General features: G+C 40.7%; 1 protein-coding gene across 2 annotated transcripts in view; it reads left to right on the top strand.

Annotated features, from left to right (window-relative positions):
* Positions 1-20,857, top strand: part of LOC122781081 (collagen alpha-1(XXIV) chain-like) — an 80,048-nt gene that overhangs the window by 15,901 nt on the left and 43,290 nt on the right. The window contains exons 4-14 of one of the 2 annotated variants that reach the window (XM_044044584.1): positions 3,402-3,455; positions 7,477-7,530; positions 9,911-9,964; positions 10,159-10,212; positions 12,556-12,600; positions 12,859-12,912; positions 13,516-13,560; positions 14,578-14,631; positions 15,153-15,197; positions 16,099-16,152; positions 16,492-16,536. In XM_044044584.1, the coding sequence (XP_043900519.1) occupies positions 3,402-3,455; positions 7,477-7,530; positions 9,911-9,964; positions 10,159-10,212; positions 12,556-12,600; positions 12,859-12,912; positions 13,516-13,560; positions 14,578-14,631; positions 15,153-15,197; positions 16,099-16,152; positions 16,492-16,536 (558 nt within the window). The remainder of the gene's footprint in view (positions 1-3,401; positions 3,456-7,476; positions 7,531-9,910; positions 9,965-10,158; positions 10,213-12,555; positions 12,601-12,858; positions 12,913-13,515; positions 13,561-14,577; positions 14,632-15,152; positions 15,198-16,098; positions 16,153-16,491; positions 16,537-20,857) is intronic. The other variant, XM_044044585.1, reaches the window with a different exon arrangement.

Genomic DNA, 20,857 nt, shown 5'->3' with positions numbered 1-20,857 from the left:
TTAAATAATCACTTTTAATGATGGTTACGTTCAATTTAGCTGCTGACTCAGGCTGACTCACATGTACGCGGTGGAGGCATCAAGTGTTGCCAAGTTGCATTGTGGGTCCTTTGAAATCATATTTATGCATTATCTCAAACACTTCACAGCCCAAACAGAGCACTAGGACAAGGTTTCTTGTTGTTCTTGTTGGACAAAGTGCACGGAGCAAAGGTGGCAGCAACTCTTGTTAAGTTGCCAGCCATGACAGACACTGCTCTGCTAAAATCTTATAGCCGCTCACTGTCGGGAAGCAAATGTGTGAGACGGCCCTCACAAGCTATGTTTACATGTGCAAAATTTGACGTGCACAGTGTCGTCTAATTCCCTGGAAGTAGAAGAAGAAGAGGCTTCACTTCCGCTTCCATAGTAAACGTGTCTTCTTTTCTGCTCATTGTTTGCTTTCAACGTTTGTGACTGTTGTGTTTTTCATCATTCTTTATTGGAATGGAATTTTCATCCTTTTCCAGCAGTAACAAAAACGAATTACATCACGTTTACGTGGATCAGACACGTGATAGCGCTAAAAACCAGGAATTGGATCGACTGTTTAGACGAACCCCGATTGGCATATACCAGCCCTCTTGTTTGGACTGACATTTGTTTCCAAATGGGCTGTATCAGATCAGAGTTTTCAGATTGGCAAGTTTACATGACACATTTTTATTCTGATTACTTGTGTCCATGTAAACATAGCTATAGTCACACTGTCCTGAATTGAACAGAGCCATCGTTAATCTCATCAGTAACACCGGAGCTTTTCCGGCTAAAACACGTCTGCTGTGAAAAGCGCTAAAGCAGTGTGTTGGATTGGTGCGTCAGAAAAAAATGAACACTTCAGGAGGATGGAGGTGTGGACTAGTGAGTCATCAGCTGAGCGATGTAATGTCTCTCAGTTAAATTGTGAGTGATTAAGATGCATGTTGGGAACCATCAGAGTGGATATTGAGTCAGACCAAGTTCATGAATTCATAAATTTGACTTTTCAGTGTTCCAAAGAACTTATTTCTTGAATTCTATCCGTTGTCTCAGATTTGACTCTTGTCATGGTAGCACAGCTGAACCATGTGAATATTATCATTTTTACTGCTTAAATACCTTGGTTTCTTCAGCCCCCCTTGTTGTGGCGAAGGCGGTGTTTTGCTCACAGTTTCCATGTGTCTGTGTGTGGGAGTCCAGAGGAACAAACAGCTGTTTCTTTATTCATGTCTCCCTCTGTGCCCATCTATAACTCTTGACAGGGGATGAGGATGCTCCAGCACCCCACGATAACCTCTTCTATAACAACAGTGAATAGAATATTTAAATGTCTGTTCAAAATGTTCTGGTTGCTGTGGCGGTTTGTTTTCAGAGGACATGACATTTTCTGAGGAAAGTCTGAAGAATCAAACGCTTTCTGATTATTTGAGTGTTTATTTAATTTAAAAAGTCGATCATGGAAAACCAAGGTAAACAAAATTATGTACAGAATATACAAGTGATTGAGATTTCTTTAAAGCATCTTGAAGTAGATCCCAGGTAAACTCACATTTACCTGGGTCTTTTTTGACTCGCTCTCATGCACTGGAGTTTAGAATTGTTCACAAATACGCCCATCAAGTATTCAAATAGCATTTCTGCTTAGAATGCCTATCCTTATCAAACAGATACTATGTGAGATAATTCATCTTTTTCATTCAGTGTCTAGCTGAAATGGAAAATGCCGTTCACCAAGTTTTAACATGTTTTTGTATCCAGTAAAGAATTATAAAGGAATCAGGTTTGGTTCCCAGCCAGCCTCTGGTGGTGGATATCAGTCAAAGCGTTCAGTAAAACTGTTGCATGGAAAATATTTTGGGGAAGCTTTTGTTAGGAACGGAGATAACACTGCTTGGACCCAAAGGCACGAGACAGGAGGCACGATGAATGATTCAAGAGTCTTTATTTTCCTCTTGAGAAAAACAAAATCAAAATCACTTCTTCGTAGAAGGAGAAACTAAACTAGACTATTCTTGACAAAATCAAAATCGCTTCTTCACAGAAGGAAAAATCAAACTAGACAAGACTTGGCCTACAAACAAAAGGCGAAACAGGCTTGGACTCTGATGTGTTCTCTGGAAAGCATAAACGACACACTGGCAAATGACATGGGAACTGGGGACACTATATAGGGGAGAGGGGATCAAGGGCATGTGCGAGTGATTACTAAAGGATCACCACGTGAAGTGCATGAGGGAATTAGGGGAGATGTGTCAAAACAACTAAGGAAAATACGCGACAGGAAGACATGACATTTACCAAAATAAAAGGGGAAGTGAAAATCAAACCCACACCAAAAGTGACATGAACTTATAACGTGACTTTAAACCTAAACTAACACAATAACTAAACTAAGCAAAACAAAAACACTAACAGACTTGACGCTTCGTGACTTGACGCTTCGTGACAGTGTCTGGTTGCTTGTTCGCCTATTTATCCGAGCTCCCCCTACAGTTTCGGAGTACATATTTTTAAACATCCATACATCCGTGCATTGTCTACCACTTTATCCTCACTGTCAAATAACTCACCGTGCATTTGTAGCAGGCGAACACAAGCCGTGGTGCCATGTCTATGCTGGTCAGCATTTATTTTGTCGTCATGTCGTCAGCATTATATTAAGTCGTCTGTCTGTCTGTCTGTTTCGCATGCTTAAGTGTTTTTTCTATTCCCGCCATTCGAAAAAAGCCACTCCGATGTTTACCCTCGCTTGGTCAGATAGTCGATAGTCGTGTGTGTGTGTGTGTGTGTGTGTGTGTTTGTATGTGTAGTGCCATAAAGCAATACATTTTTCTCGTGAGACCCAAGACTACACAAGACCTCCTGAATCTGAGGACTCTGATCTTGCAAGGCTGCTTTTCCGCTAACAGACAGCTGTAAAATTACAGTGATATAGTTCCGCTTTAATATGTGATTTTGATCTTTTATTGTCTGGAACATGACTTGCTTTTGCTCCATATGTGTATCATTATTTTTCCCACCATGAAGGATTATGTCAGCAACTTAAACATTTGACTTGTTTGTCTTAGTCAGAGCTTTCTAAAGAGAGCATGTAATTAAAAACTGCAGTATTAAATAAGTTGTAACACATGAGTATGAGTAAGACTGTGGATACCATATCTATGCTGGGGCCATAATTCTGATTATTACATGAATTTCAAATGAACAATAATTGAGGAAAGAGAGTGATTTTATCTGAGCGTATCAGATTAGATAAATATAGCCCATCTTCCTCAATGAGAACAGCTGGATGGTTATTGTGTATTATTGACCTATTCTGTCCTTTTTCTCCCATTCTCTCTATCGCTGTCTGTTTGTCTTCTTCTCCTCTCTCTGTGTTTTAGGGTCCTCCTGGTCCTCCTGGTTTACCTGGTCCTCCAGGAAAAAGAGGTTCTCGGGTGAGTAATGTGTAATGCATGCTGCAAAGTGAGGTGTAGACAGACAGAGGGAGGTAAAATAATAAGACAGGGAGAGGCAAAGGAATAGAGAGAAAGAGGACAACTGTATAACAACTGTATAACAGGCAATAACAGTAACAATAATAACAATGACAGCAACAAAGACAACAACAATGTACAAGGTATAAGAATATGAGTGGGTGGGTGTGTTAGTGTATGGTTGACACCTGCCATGACCCAAATGCATGGGGCAACCAGCAGGAAAGACCCAAGTGCACAAAACCAGGGACAGTCATAAGCCTGACCCACGTGAGATCAGGCAAACAACAAGGTGGGAACCCTCCTGCACAGGGCCAGCCCTCAGAGGACAAGAGGCAACTGGGGCAGAGGCCGAACCAGAGGTCCAGACAACTGTGCACTGGCGACAAGCCCGTACTCCAGGCACAGGGCCCACCACCCACTGGAGATAGCAAGGCCTGTGCCAATCCACCCCCGGACAGGACAGGACAGAGACGGCCACAGCCATGGCTTAACACCAAAGGGATAATAATGAGGCACAGTTAGATGGGGACAGGAGCCCCCCAACCAAGGGACACAGTAGGCCCCCAAGCCGGCCATAGGTTGTCCCACTCTAGAACTGTGGGGACCAGTTCCAGGGCGTGATGCAACCTGGTCCACAGCAAGCCCAGCACAATGCCCCCCCACTCCCACCCAGGAGCATGCCAACACAGTGCTGGCCACCGCCGAGGGAAGAGACCACGGCCCACCACAGTATCCCCATGAGGATGGGTGCACCACAATGAGCCACAGTGAAGCGAGGTAGAACCAGACCAGTTCCACAGCCAGCAACTCCAGGCCCCTGGCCCCTGCTTGACCAAGGAAGGAAGAAGCAAGGGGCAGGGACAAGTGATTACTCAAGCAATTATTTTCTGAAGTGAGACAATTTTGATCAGGGTGTGGACAAACTTCAAGCATTATACATGATTAGTTACATTCCTGCATGACCTATGATAGAGACAAATGGTATGATTTGGCCAATCAACAAAACCATCTTGTATCCATTATGTCAGTTTGTGAATCAAGTTTTTATTCGGGGGAAAAAACCTGTGCAAATTCTAAAATGTTACTGCAATTCACTTGGCATTAAGCTCTGTAACGAAATGCAGTCCAAAGATTGTAAATCCCTGCTTCAAGAAAGAAAAAGAGGAGAAAAGATCTTTGAGTTCAAAGTGGTATATTTTGAGACGTAGACTGGCCACTTTTAGTCTGGCAGTGTACAGGTAACGTGTGTTCTGCCTGTGTTTATTGTTGTAAGGCAGCTGTCTGGTAAAAATAAAGGAAGTGCTGACACCTGTGATTAAACTCAGGAAGAAACCTTGTCGTGTAAAAGTAGACGACAATGAGATAATCTCTTCCGAGGATGCAGGGAACATTGTTTACATGTCGGCACCTATTGAGCATCGAGCGCGAGTTACCAAACAGTTCCCAGGTGCGTCCAGCTGCAACCAGCTGCAGTGTTGTCGGCACAGGCTGCTTCTCCACTCTAATCTTGAGAATGTACTGTATGCAACTGCCAAGGCTGTCATGATGCAATGCTGTGATCAAGCTACAGGCCCTTAAGGCACATTTAAACAGAACAAGACACTTTTTACTAAATGAATGTGGTTTGTGTGTTTCAGGGAAGCTTTATAAATTCTCCATTTTTGGTCTTCGTAAAAGCCTGAGCCTGCACAGCATCATCAGTGTTTATAGAGAGCAGCATGCAATAACATCAGCTTGAAACATCATTACCGATAAGCTATGTATTGTTTTTAATTAAATAGATGTGGAGGCGGACAATCATTTGCTTATTAGTGTTGGAATATTGGCTTTGTTTGTGTTGAGTGTTGTTGCTGAATGCACACGTTTGTGGTCGATCTTGAACGTGAGAATACAAACATCTGCAGAAGTTGCTCTGGAACTTACAGAAGTTCTCCTGTCTCACCAGTCCATCATAGGGCCAACATACAGAAATGGACAACCATTCGCTCTCACACTCACACCTATGGTCAGTTTACATTTTTGGACTGTGGGAGGAAGCCATAGTACCTGGTGAGAACCCATGCACACACGGGGAGAACATACAAACCCTGCTTAGAAAGGTCCTTGGTCTGAACCAGTGACCTTCTTGTAGTGAGGCAACAATGTTTGCCACTGCGCTACCATGGCAAACCAATGAGTCCATTTGGGAAAAATTAGACGTAAACGTACAGACTAAGAATGTACACAATTAACAGGAACTACTAAGTACAGAGCAACTGTAACCGAAACCAAATACTCCCACAAAAAGCGTAGCAAATTTTCTACACTTTCCTTTACCAGTCGTTAATAAAAAATGTATCACACGAGAAATACCCTAAAAAAATTGCCACACGTCATGCATTACACAGATACTACCTGGATAAACTGGGGAATCATTAGGTGTTTGCTTTGCACCAGTAAGCACACTTCAGTGTTGAGTTTGTCACCAGGGAAGTGTTTCACTTCTGCTCTCATTGCTGTTACATGGAATTGGAATTAGCAATAATGGTTTTCCCAAAACAGTAGCACCATGGCTGCATCTACACTGTCCTGCGCCCGTGTTGCAGATGTGTAGTGGCGCTCTGCCTCGGCCGGCGGTGCAGCTCAGATTTTGCTTCATCTCTCCTCACATTTGTTTCCCAGCACTTTCACTTCTTCTTCTTCTTCGTCTGTTCCTCTGTTAAGTGCGAGACTACTTTGGTTGATGTACGCCCTCTGCTGGTGCAAAAATGACTTACTGAAATGTGAGTTTCAGAGATATGACACGCCTATGTCATAAAGATGATATTGTTGATTGATCCATTCATTCATTTTCAACGTTTTTAAATTCTTAATGGCAATTCCCTTACTCCCACACAACAAAACAACTAATGTGACAAGAGTGATGATGATCTTGAGGCAGACAGTTAAATTATTATTGTATTGTAAATGAATGGAACAGAAATGTAATGCATGTAATACCTTGACAGATCATCTTTGACTGACAACCTTGCATTGTTTTAGCGTGTTAACATGTTTCCAGTGTTGACAGACTGACTCGGGTCAAATGAGTATGACTGTGTTTTTTTCAACGTCAAATGTGAAGGTGTAGATGTTCTGCTGCTTGTAGACAGTAAACACAGGTAGACTAAAACGCTGATAGATGATACGACAGGCTGGTAGACAGAGGAGAAAGTCTCATAGTAAAAAGGCTGAGAAAAGCACATGGCTGATAAGGAACGTACTTTTAAGCCCACAGGCTAAGTCATTAAGTAGAGACAGGGGGCGACTTGGACTCATTATGTGGTGGGAAGCTGAGGGGGGTGTGTGATACTGTGGTTATACCTCTGCTGCCTCAGCACAAAGAAGTCGTCTTAATATGCTGCCGCTGAGTCTTAACTTCGTCAGACTTTAAAGCTTCTGTGCGAGACTTTTGGTGATTTTTTGTGTTGTCGGTGAAGGAGGAATTGAGGAAGCATTTGTAAGTAAACAGCGGGTAGAAGAGTTCACCTCTGAAATGTTTGAACTTGGGCACTTCTTTGTGTTTTACATGAAATAAGTCACTTCTTGTGTGCAGTATGGGAGTTGAATGTAGTCTTCTGGTTTCCTCACTGAAGTCAATTTGGATGTAGCAATATACTGAATAGCCACCAGGGGGCAATTCCACAAAAAGAAGTGAGTTTGAATGGAACTCTACCTGATTTGTTTATGGTATGGCTTCCAAATTAGAGTTCAGATTCTAATGGGTTATGGCATGATTGAATACCACTTGGATCTAAACACTGAGAATCACAGAGTTATGTGGAGCTGAAAATATAGTCTGTGAAAGCCACTGACGTTCCCTGATGCACATTGAGGAAACACAGGGGTGCACAAGGAGTGCACTGACATGTCGCTGTCTCACATTTCATCCTAAATGTCAATGGTTTGTTTGGCTACATCATTTTAATGTTGTGTTTCCTCTCTGTCTGCATCTGTTCAGGGTACCAGCGGTCCACATGGTAATCCAGGACAGGCAGGACTTCCTGGGCCTAAGGTGAGTGGTCTTCTCACTGCTTATTGAAGATGATTCAGATGAGTCCATCCAACACACGGACACAACACAACCCCAGGAATGGTCCATAAATAGTGGCTGACAAGCTGGTTGTTATTACTCATTATTACATGTGACACATCCATGTTAAGATGATTAGGAACTGGTGTCATGTCACAGGTTTAGGAGAAAAGACTGGAAGAGGCAAGGGTGGTTGTTTGCTGTCAACACCTTGGGTTGGTGGATCAGATCTAGAAAACTATAGTCTTCCTTTAGTCCACTGGCCATGTACACATTTACATACATTCACAGAGGAAAGGTAAACAACCAGCGCAAGGTAGCTACCCAGGCTCACGGTTTGTCTTGCTCAGAGGTTGTCGTGGCATCTTCCCGCCAGCATTAGTGAGAATTTACCGTTAAGGACATGATCATGATACGCAATTACTTTTGCCTTCTGTACGACACGTTTCTCCCAGACTGAATTATGGTCATTCAAGTGTGTACACGTTAAGTTGTTGACCCAGCAAATGGTCAGAAGGAACTCAATATATGACTAGTGCTATAGCTGTATCCAGCCATGACACTAACACTTATATAAAGCTGAATGAAAAGATTGTTTTAATGTTTGATAAGTATAACAGATCGTTGGAATAGTTGTAAAGGATATATTATGTGCAGCTCTGTGCTGATGTGTGTGGTGACTGCGGTCTTTACTGGTTACCACAGAGTAGCTGCAAACACAGGGCTGTCAGTGAGGGAACAGAGAAAGAACAAAGAACAAATGGTGGATCCTTCTTGTCTTCCTTTGTCTTCTGATGTGAAACTTGTAGCCTGGGAGTGGAAACCTCCTTGCTTGGGATTTTTATCAGTACAAAGGTATATGTCATGAGTTATGATCACTTCACCTGCCTTACCGTGAGGAATGTTCTGTTTTCTCCCTCAAGTAGTCAGATGGCAGTGGGGAGATGGATTGGTTTGTTTTTTATGTCACCTATGACCTTGCTGTGCTGTGGACATTTGACCGAGGTTAAATGACCGATCATGAGGTTAGGTAGAAGTAGAGTCACTTGCTATCTTGCTCTTCCTTCAGCTTGTACACCCATGTTCAAATATACAAAACCAAATTCAGTGTATCTAGTACCTTCGTGAATTGAGTGAGTCATTCTTACACCCACAAAACCCCTTTGTGGAGGTGGACTGGGGATTGAGAGAGTCTTTGTCTCACTGTGGAAAACATCTACTCCTAAAATGTAATTTGTTACCAGGACAAATAGAGGAATATATTGTAGTCTGAGGCACTGAGTTGACATTATATTTCGAGCACAGTCTGTAATGTTATGACAATGTGTGTGTAGGATTTGAAAGAGCCTTTTCAATGTACTTCATGCACTATTGACTTTTTTTCATACTTGTTTTATGCTTCAGTAGAATGTGTGCTTTCCCACTCTGCGAGCTTTATGGCTCACTGACTCTCAGTCAGTCTTAATACTTGTTTGGAACACATACTGACAACCTTTGTGTGTCAGAAGCTGCATTAGTCACGAAGAAAGCACCAGGAGTTAGTGAACAAGATGAACGTGAAAAAGATGTTTCTCTGGTTCTTTTTGGATTTTGGAATTGTTCTTCAAAACTAGCCTTTGTCCTAAAAATCTGAAACATTTCAAAATATCACCAAATAAATGTTTTTTTTACCCGTTTTCATTAGCCCCTCCCACGTCCAATTTTTTGCTGCACTTTCACCGAACCACTTTCAGATTGAATATTAACTCCTTTAATTTCAATAGGGTCCTCCGCACCTTATGCGCACAGACCCAAAAAAAAGCAGAGCCAGAATCCCAGGTAGAGACACCAGTGAAGGATCCCCCTCTCCAAGAATAGCAGTGCCATATATGGCATTGAAAATAATTAACATAAATAGATAAATAAGATGAGCTGAATCACAATGTGTAGCTGAATGACAGTGTTTAAGACATAAGTGTCTGAAGAGATGAAAGAAGTGTGGGGGACATGTAGAGCAGAGATGGTAGCTCACACATTCCCGGTTTTATTTGCTAATGATCACATTGGACATGTTTCTATGCCTGAATCAGAAACTTAACCAATGTGTTCTGTTCATTGACAAACCTGAGGTAGTGACAAACATATCATTATATCATCGGCATATAGTATTTTAGCCATGTGGATAGTTATGGCCAGAGGCTTGAAGGACTCGACACAATTACTATGAATGGAACCAAGAGGCATGTTCACAAAAGTTCACGAAGGAGTTGATTTACGTTCACATTTGGCTTGGTAAAAATGTGAGGAACCTTTGTGACAATTACAATGTTTTCCCTTTTTAAATCACCATCCAAAAAAGTGGGTTGTTGTGTTTCTATTTTAGGGCTCAAAAGGAGACCCTGGACTTTCTCCAGGTCAGGCTGCACCAGGAGAAAAGGTAAGACGAGTCAACAGCTCTGCATTTGGTGACTCAATTAAATAGAGCTATTGGGAATAGCTCTATTTGATTTAGGTGTCTTTCAGTACCACTTGAATAATAAATACATGATTAAATACGTTTGTTTGGGAAGTATCACATAGATTTTAAATCTGTCAGAGTCTTAAATTATCACTTTTTTCTCCTCTATCTAGGGAGACAGAGGTCCACCAGGTTTGCCAGGGCCACAGGGATTTCTAGGTCTACCGGTAAGATGACCCAATGTTAGTTTAGTGTTTGTCATATCGTATTTATTTTCATAAAGTAGTGCAGACCATTAGAGCTGAAACGATTATTCGATCGTTACTAAATTAATCGACAACTATTTTGATAATCGATTAATCAGTTTGAAGCTTTTTTCATGATTAAAAACAAGATTTCCGACTGTTTAAGCTTCTTAAATGTGAATATTTTCTTAATTTCTTTGCTCTGGATAACAGAGAAATCATTAAAAGTTAATATTTTTGGTTTGTGGACAAAACAAGACATTTGAGAACATCATCATTTCCAGGTTTGACGAACACCGATCAACATTTTTTAAGGTTTTCTGATATTTATGGACCAAGCCATTAATCGATTAATTGAGAAAATAATTGACAGATTAATCGATTATGAAAATAATCGTTAGCTGCAGCTCTACAGACCATTAGATGGTGTTTCTATTGGTGTCCATAAAGAGATAAATAACCTGCCTTTGTGTAAATTAGCAGCTGAAGATAGAAGAACGCGAGGAGGACTTGGAATTGGTCAGAAGCTATTTTTGTTTAATGTGAAGGGATTCTGTCAGCTGTTGTGTATATTTTAAAGAGTGTGTGTTGCCTTCCCCTCTCAGCGTGAGCCTCAGAGCTGACAGTTCAGATGTGTTTTACTCTCTTGCTTAAAAACCTGATAGGTTTGGAGGCCAAAAGACGTCTGAAAGAGGAAAGGCACTCTGCTCAGGGTCAGAGTGTCAATGACATGCATAATATAGAATGCCTCTGAAGGTCAGCAGTCGTCATGTCTCAGAAAGACAGACACTGGCTGACCCCAACTTATGGTGTTTTGATGCAGAACAGACTTCAACAAAGGTCATCCTGTTGTCCCGGTAGCTCTGTCTACATAGCTGTCCAAGTAGCCTTTTATTGTTGCTGAGAGTCTCGTCTCTACATATGGTGAGGTACAAAAATCTTTTGGAATCCACTATAGCTTGCCACCACCTTGTGTCCCAGGAGGCCGTCCTAGTGTTTTCAGTAGCTGAACCTAATATACTCAGGACGTAACCTATGCCCTGTTAGGTATTTTCAGAGGAAATTGCTGACTTGGGGCCTTTGCTCTTTAGTCCCAAGTGGCCCTTTTTATAAAGCGAAGTGCGAGGGTTCACGTGTCTCAGCCTCAGATGTACACAACAATCAGTCGCACTGTTCAAGGTCTCTGGGCGGGATACTGACCTGACCCTGACCTTGTGTTTTAAAGCTATAAACATTTGTTGTTGACAATCATGTGAGTGGAAAAGCTCTTGATTAACAAACAATGAATGTAGAAGTCCTCGTTCTTTAGTAGGTACACGATACAGCACAAATGGGATAAAATGGTTTTAATTTGGAATCTCTTTTGAAATTGAGACTGACTAATTGAAGCACACCCATCTTATACAGTACATGTAATGCGCTTCCTTTTGCACAATCTCAGCTAATGCCAATACCCATAATAAAAGTAAGTGCAAGCCATATGCATACTTGGGAATATGCAGGCAGAATTCTGACTGGCTAGACCCTAAAATCCTTCAGACCATCCTTCAGACTTTAGTGGTGCCAAACTTCTACCTGTAGGTAAGAGGGTATGAAATATTTATAGATCCCTTAGCAATCATCGGGTATCTTGTCAGTTTCTCTCAAGTGGATTTCCACCAGTCCTTTTTATTAACTCTTAACCAGGTATGAATTATTGTTCAAGGGAAAGGCAATGTTTAAAGCTGCACGGGGTGCCATGTAATTGTGTACAGACATTCATTTCTTCCGAATAGAATCTTAATATTTTGGTAATTCCATCACTTTTCCTTGAGCAGCAGCAGCAGCAGAAGATGTTGAGGGGAAGTGTGGACAATTACAGGATTGTCAGACCATTTGGTGCGGACATGTATGTTCTCCTCAGGATGAATTTGTGATCACCCTGGAATTGGAGAAAATGTGCAAAGGGACACTTGGTGCTGGGCAGGACTGATAAAATGACAACATTAATTTGACACTATAGGTTTTTTTGAGTCATGTGACTTAGTGCAGGCACACAGTGCAGCATTTCTCCTTGTCTGAAGAAGGGCTTGGCCCCGAAACATCACTTGATTGGTAATTAACTGGTGTTTTGGACACTTTTTGTTTTGTTCCCTTGACAGTCTATTGAATATCATCATCAAGTTAGTCAAACTCTGAATTCAGAAAGTACTGAGTTGCCTTCACGCTACTAATTTGCTACAGTGTGATTATGGGGAACATACATAACAGCCTTAGAGCTCCTAGCATAGCAGGATAATTAGTTTTGGATAAACTAACAATAAATTGTTTTATTCCATATTCAAGGGTCCTAAAGGTTATCCAGGGCCAATTGGTTTGCCAGGAGAACAAGTAAGTAGCGGAATTCATATTTCTATTAGTTGCCTTAAAATGTTATGAAGGTTTCAAAAGATTTTCTATTTTTTACTAAAAGAACAGGAAAGGAATGTCCAGTTAGTGGACAAGGTTGTCCTCATTGGGTTTGTTCAAAATGAACAGTGCTTGTTTTATTCCTCAGTTGGCAACGTTGGTAGCAGTCTTCTCCTCTTTCACTTTATCCATCCATCTAATCTCTCTTTCACCATTCACTCACTCTTTTCTTCTCTGCAGGGCATACCAGGAACTCCCGGGGAAGCTGGGGCTGCAGGTTACCCTGGCAGGCAGGTGCAGTGAAAAATACAATGCAAAAAAATGATAGCTTGCATGAATCACCCTTATTTCTGATTTCCTTAAAGCGTTTTTTTTATATATATTGGGAATTCAAATTTCCTTATCATGCTTCTCAGATTTTGAGTTTGTGAGTGTTGAGTACCTGCCAACTTACAAAGTCCAAACTCTGTGACAAACAACACCTCAGAAAAGACTCGGAGAAGCCTGAAATGTTATGCATTCCTAGCTTTTTTGTCATATAGAGCAACTGTGACTAAGTAGGTCACAGTGAGTAATGTATATATTCAACTTTAACCTGTGTAAAAATGCTATTATTACCAGTGCTTCCCATTATTTAACTAGACTTGCAGAATTTCACGATCCCACCCTAGTTTGATAATGAATCAAACCATAGTGGGACATTTTAATACCCCTATCTCCACTTAAATCAAAGCTATCTAAGTCAATGTTTTACCATTTAACCAATCCTGTGTGCAGACTATGGACAGGCAGTTTTCTTGTAGTCGTCAGTCAGGCCTGTTTTGTCAAGTCTTGTGTATAAAGGTTTGTCCCACTATGTAAAATTACTGAGCTTGCATTTGTGATTTGTTTTTGCAGGGCCCAGCTGGGCCAGAAGGTAACCCAGGACCAAAAGGTGTCCGTGTAAGTACAAGTAGCTCCCTGCTTTAATTTCGTCCTGTCTTATTTTCCAGCAGTGGTGGATTGAATACTTTTAATTTCCTGACTGGATTAGGACAGTGTCAAGACTTCAACCTTGATCCCAGAAAAGATTCACATGCAGGATCTGAGTAGAATCTCTGTCACACTGTTTGACAGAAACACACTGCCTGGTGGGAGAATGATTTTGGGGGGGACTTGTCCTGGTTCTGGGTTGTCTCTGCACAGGCCGACTGTTTCTTCTTAGTGTGTTCATTCCTCAGCACGTAGTAATACCCTCAACACGGGAGAACAAGAAGAAAAAAAAGAAAGAAGTGGATGGAAGAACAAACAGATGGGACTATGAAAACAGAGAGAAAGAGGTCAAATGAGCTAGTGAGAGACGGGACTTAAGTGGAGTGGTGCAGTGCAGAGAAAGACGATAGGTGGGATTAATGTCAGACTGAGGCGGTCATTGTTAAAAAAAGAGCCCCAAAAACACAGTGCACAGGTAATTCAGAGGGAGAGAGAAAAAAAAACATGGGACAATGACTCATGCATTCTTGTTCTTGCTGATTTACGGGATTGTGTGGGTTTTTATGGTTATAATTGTGATCCTGAATATTGCTCATGTGATTATTTTATGTTTTTGTATAGTATGTATGGTACACAAATCTTTATGTCAGAAGGGCCACTCTAGATTTTGTAGAATGTGTAATTGCCACAAATACTTCTCCATAATTTCACACTGGTTTAATCAAGATCTGTAATATGTCAGAAACAGAGAGAATTCATGTAGAAAGTGTGACAGTGTGATGCCCTTTTTTAACTCATTAGCAGATGTTATACACACTTCTAGCCAAACTACAGACAGTAGTAGGCATACAGGCACTCATTATATCCAAATTATGTGACAGACCAGTCTGCAAAACTAGTAAGTTACACACCTCGTTTTAATGAATCACTACTAACAATGTGTTGTTGTGTTTTTTTGCTAATGTTGTGATTTGATTTGATTTGCAGGGTTTCATTGGGCCTCCCGGTGATGTCGGGCCACTTGGACCGGAAGGGATGAAAGTGAGTGGTGATTGTTTATATTAAAGGTCCAGTGTGTTAGAAATTGTCACATCTAATCCCAAGAGTGGCCTTTGCGTACCAGAAAGGATATACAGACTCTTTCACAACTCGGTCCATTCTCACACACTCTCTACCTTTTTGTCAAAACCAGTTAATTTGGTGGGCCTGTGCTGTAGAAACAAGATTGAAGAGCCTTGTACTGTAGATACTGTATAAGAGTTGTATTCAATGGGCAATAATTGGCCATCCATAATTCTAAGGCTAAGAAAACCCTTAAAATAAAGATGGTAGTTCAATTTCTGCCAATAAATTCTGTCACACACTGGACATTTAAGCACCTAGTTAATCATAATTTCAGTGTCGTTAGTGTCATTACCAGTAAAAACCTATTACCTTATGCCTTCCCTCTAATTTCCTTGTTGAATCTTCATTACATCACTGACTGAGGGTTGACAGAAGCCAACATGATTTTATGTTTGTCACATCACCACCAGATATTCATCATCTGTTTTTCTTTTTAGGGCATACCTGGTCCTGTTGGAAAACCTGGCCCTAAAGGAAGACACGTAATAATGACTCAATTGTGACTCCTGCAGTAGTTCATAGTTGCATCTTAAAAGAAAAATGTTCTTATTTGTCCTTTGTTTATAACTACAGTGAGTCATCTGCAGGTAGCATTGTCTGCATTATCTCATTATGATAATCAGGGATATTGTAAAAACGGAGCTGTTATCATTCCTACACCAACATGTCCTCTCTAAAATACCGTGGCTGTACTTGACTTCCACTAAAGATACAAAGGATATTAACTTGTGTGCTGCATCTGTTTTGAATGCGCTATTAAAACTGCACTGAGGCCAGTGATTACAGTGCTAGGAGAGGAAATACAAGAGGAATTACTCTTTAGATGTTTTAACACGATTCAAAATGTGGCAGAACACATTGGAAGAGCATGTATCCTGGCTTAGTCCCTGCTCCAGTGACACTAAACTAAAATTACAGTTAGATTAAGATAGAGACAGATGGAATGTCTAAGTTGGGCTCTCACACTGTGAAAAGTTAACACTGCAAAAAAAAGAAAATAAAAATAAGCCTTAGCTTCTCTGTGTTAAAAGTTGCCAAGTGGGCATGCGGCCCAGTGTCTGTTTTATCTTAAGGTTTTTTTTTTCTTCTTGACCACTAAGCAATGTCTGGCTGACAGAAGTCTGTGGCCCAAGGAGGTGTTGTAAGCCAGTTCACAAGCTCATCATTACTAATTCTGCTTCATGAAATAAGCGTTGTTTTCACGGCGTGTCCGTGCAGATTAGATGCCATTGCATCGGTCTGGATACAGAACACACAGATTACGCAACAAGAAAGTCGGGGAATGAGATATAAATCCCCAAAATGAACTTTTGCATTGTTATATAGTCTTGTAGACGTGGTTGTCCTGCCTTTCAACTGAATGTGGATGTTCTTCCCATGCAGGGTGTGGTGGGTGATGTAGGAGAGAGGGGGCCTCCTGGTCCTGATGGCAAAGAGGTGAGAACTCATTGTCCTCGTTCTCTTTTTTTTGTCTAATACTACTCATATAATAATTCTGCTTGCGCAAATCAATTTACTCATTTCCAATGCTCTCTCTCTCTCTCCGTACATACAGGATAACTCTCTAAGTAGGTGAAATAAGTCTTAGGATTCATAGTTGTGTTCACATAAATAATACATTAAAAACATATTTGGGGCAGTTGGCGCAGAGATGCTGACCATGAGGCTAGCCATTAAAACACACAGACACACTTCCAGTATGTTCCAAAGTAGGAATGTAAAATACTGTAAATGTCCTGTCCTGTGTACTTAGGATGTTGCTGTGATGTTTCACAGGGGCCTGTTGGTGGGACTGGCATTGGCGGCTTTCCCGGTCTAAGGGTAAGTGTCAGGTTTTTTTATCATTTCTGTTATCGTCCCATTAATGTGTTGGATTTCCTTTGCCTATAGGCACTGTTTTTGTTTCTTTCCAATTGTCTGTTATTTGGCTCACAGTTCTTCCTTGCTCTCACCTTTTACTTGCGTTCAAAATCACCAGTCTGTTCACCTTTCATTCAGTCCGCTTGTCTGTCTCTCTAGTCATTAGATTGTGGTTTAGGTTGTGGAAGGATGTGCCGTGTTGCTACACGAATGATTAATGGCGTTTTTTATGCCAGCTATTTTTCCCTAAGATGTAAGCCAGGATTTTTTTGTTTTTGAACTCCACTTGTGTGTCTTCCAAGTGTTTGTAACAAATATAACATGCATTTTGAGTCTGGCTGTTGATAAGGCCTCTGTGATCCGCAGGGACTCGTATGAATCGGGTTATGGAAAGAGCTCTTTTGGCTGCGTACAAAAACAGGTCAATAGTTGAGCCAAACTGCTGAAAAACGAAGGAGACATTCAGGTAGATATCCAGAGAGTGGAGACTGTAGATTACAGTGTTATAGCAGTATCACTGTGGCTATGACGTCTACTGTAGTATCAGTAGATACTTATACACACTGTTGTAATGTATTGAAGTATAACTACTTTGTTACTGTACTTAGGTACAAAATTCACGTATATTTTTGTTACTCTTTACTACCAAATACAATCTCAAGAAGCAGAGTTGGTAATGGTCTGTATTTCTATTTCTATTTCTATTGATGAGCTGATTTATACTACAGTTTTGCCATTCACCCATTCACATGCTGCAACATGGGGGATAAGTGTCTTGCTCAAGGACACATGTAGACTAGCAGAGCCAGGAATTGAACCCACAACCTTACAGTTGAAAGACAACTCACCCTACCACTGAGCTACCATTACTTTTGATACTTTTGACAGTAAATGTCATATACTTTATAATAAGTAAGTCATCTTATAAAAAGTGACTTGGTATCTGGTAAGATCATTTTACTGAAGTATTAATTTTAGGTACTTTATACCAGTCTGCTTATACATAAGTTTTCATTCAGTCATGGAAATTTAGACATGTTTTTGTCAGCAAAGCAGATACTGTCCAGAAAGAGATGCACAAAGATTCTGGTAATCTGCAACAGTCGCTTCATTCCTGCGTCGCACTCTGTGACCAGAATTTAAAAATGTATTGCAACAACTAGGGCTATGTTCAGATTATCAGCCGTATTGTTCATATTAACTGCCCTTGCAAACAACACCAATAACATTTTGCGTGCGTCACCAGCAACAGGAAACGTCACATTTGTAAGATAAGATGAGATGCACCTTTATTGAGTTGAAATTGAGAAAGGGGAGCTATTCTCAGTGATTTATTTATCTCCAGAGGACGTCAGCGCAGGTGTATAGACAGACAAAAAGCTGCATGTCACATGACCACATATCATATATGGCGCATTTTCATCAAAAGTCGGAATGACGTCATCGCTGAGTTCCTGCATTCCAGAAAAGAAGAATAAACATGTACAAGAACAGAACTGGTTAGCAATACCCGTTAATAACAATGCAGTACTATGAGTATGAATGGCTTAACATGAAACAAACAAGACAAAGGTGCAGTTAACAGTAAAAGTAGCAGAGTGTTTCTACCTGTGAGTGGTACCCATCATGGAATCTTATGTCAGGGTCTGTGGGGTTTAAATGTCTTACTTCTCCGCACCTGTCTGATCTAGGAACACATTCTGACGTGACAAAATCACACAACAACCCTTAAAAAAAAAAAAAAGCATGCAGTGAAAGGAGCACTTCAAAGATCAGTTCTGGAATAAAAATCCATTAATTAATATACTTAGCTGCCAATGTTAAGTACAAACAAACTCCCGACTGGGAGAGACTTAATGGAAAGCATTATGAATTGTAGCTGTGTAAACCTGCCACTGTTAAAATGTCCAAGTTCAAAGAGGCCTCTAAAACATTTCCGTGTTAATTTTTGAGAAGTATGCGGAGCAATATTTCTCGACTCAGTACTAGGATTTATTGAGGTGTTTGTAGGGTCACTTGTGGCACTAGAGACATCTGGCAGGGTAGGGTTTCCTTTCCTTTCACCATGAAATCTGGCTGTAAGTCATATTTACTACTGACACAGTCCGACGTGTGAAATGCACACACTGTATTTAATTATTTACGTTTTACTGAAACAGCACTTTTCCTTTAACAAGGTTAAAGGAAAGGGTAGCGCAGTTAAAATATAGAGAATATCCCCACAGCTATGAATAACCCTGGATTAATTCCCTCCATCTAAATATTTAAGATGCAGAGATAGTGCTGCAACATGGAGGAGATTTAAAGATAAATTGTTTATGTTGCAGATTCTGTTGATTTTCACAGTTTCTACAAAATAATCATTGTTATTCAAGGTTTCAAGGCACAAAAATGAATTACTAAATGAATAACTTAACATTGCAGAGAGCTTTGAGTAATCACCCAAGAACTTAACTTAACTTTCCTGTGTGTGTCACTACTATTTAACCTTTCTTGTTTGCAGTAATTGTAAATCATAGTTGTTAAAAGTAACAGTTGCATAAAAGTACTTTCTCCTCTTTACTGGCATAGGAGTGGAAGGTTAGGGGCGGGGGTTCGATCCCTGGCTCCGCTAGTCTACATGCTGATGTGTCCCTGGGCAAGACACTTAACCCCATGTTCCTTCAGGTGTCTAACCCTAACCCTGCAGTGTGTAACCAGTCATGACAGATGTGTGATCAAAATAATGACTATATACTATATATACTGGAGATGCTCTGTTTCAATGTAGTGTTGAGGGCATTGGTTGGTCTTCAAGACAAGAAAAGTACCACATATCTTCAGACAATTATGTCCACATAAGGTGGAAATAATCCACCAAGGCTTGTGAAGTCATGCTTGTACAGTATGTTGTTCTGTGCTGTCATGTCATGTGCCCCTTTACTGTAAGTGCTTGTGGTGTAACTATGGTAATGACAGTGTTTTGGCTCGGATGTTGCGCTGACACCATGTGTGTATGAGCTGAAGGTGTGTGAAGATCTGCTGTCTTGCGTATCTCCGTAACGCCTACAGTGGTGATGCTTGTTCATTCCTGTTAATCCTACAAGATTATATGATGCATGGGGTGATGATAATTTGAGGATTTTTTTCTTTTATTTTTAATCCCCACCACTATTTCCATGTGTGCTTTTTCATCACACCTGTTACAGCTTTGTTTGGTGCTGGACACTGATAAAAGCAGAACAGTGACGGCAGAAGACGGTTCTGGTTAAAGTTTATTGAAGTGTTGTTAAAAAGATGGTAGGCGCTGGTGGATCTAGGCAGAGGGTGGAAATAGTATTAGTATCGGGTTTCACTAGAAGAATTTGATTGAGAATATAACTCATAGAGATGAGTGGCCAACTGAGTTTTTTTTCCCATAAAGCAGTGAGGTGATAAAGAGACTGAGTGCAGGTGTGGAGATCCACCACATGCCATGATTGAGGAAAGGACACACACACACAGCAAAACTATGACAATACATTATAATAATAGAGTTCGCGATGCTGTGCCGATTTTTGTGGTGATGCACAGCACTTGCATTTCATGAAATCCCTGAAATCCAATAATTTTTCGAAAACATTGCGGGCCAAAAACAAATGAACACTATCGCTTCACGCATTCAGTAAAGTTAGGGTTAAAGTGTGCGAGGGTGTGAGTGATGTCACTTTTGTCATCAGATGTTCTTATTTTGTGATATATCTGCAAAGAAACACAAACTTTCCCCTGTTCATGCATCTATTCAGTCACTGCCTGGTGCCACACTGAATAAATGTGTTGCAGCAATAAAATCAGTAATAGTTGATTAATGTGTCCGTACTGCTGCAGTACTACAGAGGAACTGCAACATCAAACACCGGCCTTACAAGATCCAGATGGACTCGCTAGCTGAAACCACATGTCCTTAGTGACGTAACATGAAGGATGTTTTCTCACTTGCCTCTTACTTACACTTTTGTGCGTATTGGAAAAACTGACAGTTTCATTTTTTTGAGAGAGACAAAAAAGTGCTTTGATAGAGACATTTTTAGTTGTTGGCCAATCTTTAGAGAAGTCAGATAAGATGTTTCAGCTTTTTAATTTTTGCTGCATTTGTTTTCACTGCAGCATATTGCATGAGTCACACTCCGTCTTTGCTGTTTGCCTGGTGTCTTAAAGAAACAGTATGAAAGGAATCCCATGTACCGTATGCTACATTTAGTTAGCTAGGTTATTTTGTGTATAAGCCAGTGGGACACCACTGTGTTTGGGCTTCACCATACTT

This window comes from Solea senegalensis, linkage group LG14, assembly GCF_019176455.1.
Source record: "Solea senegalensis isolate Sse05_10M linkage group LG14, IFAPA_SoseM_1, whole genome shotgun sequence".
Classification (NCBI taxonomy): Eukaryota; Metazoa; Chordata; class Actinopteri; order Pleuronectiformes; family Soleidae; genus Solea; species Solea senegalensis.
This window is presented reverse-complemented; position numbering and strand designations above follow the sequence as displayed.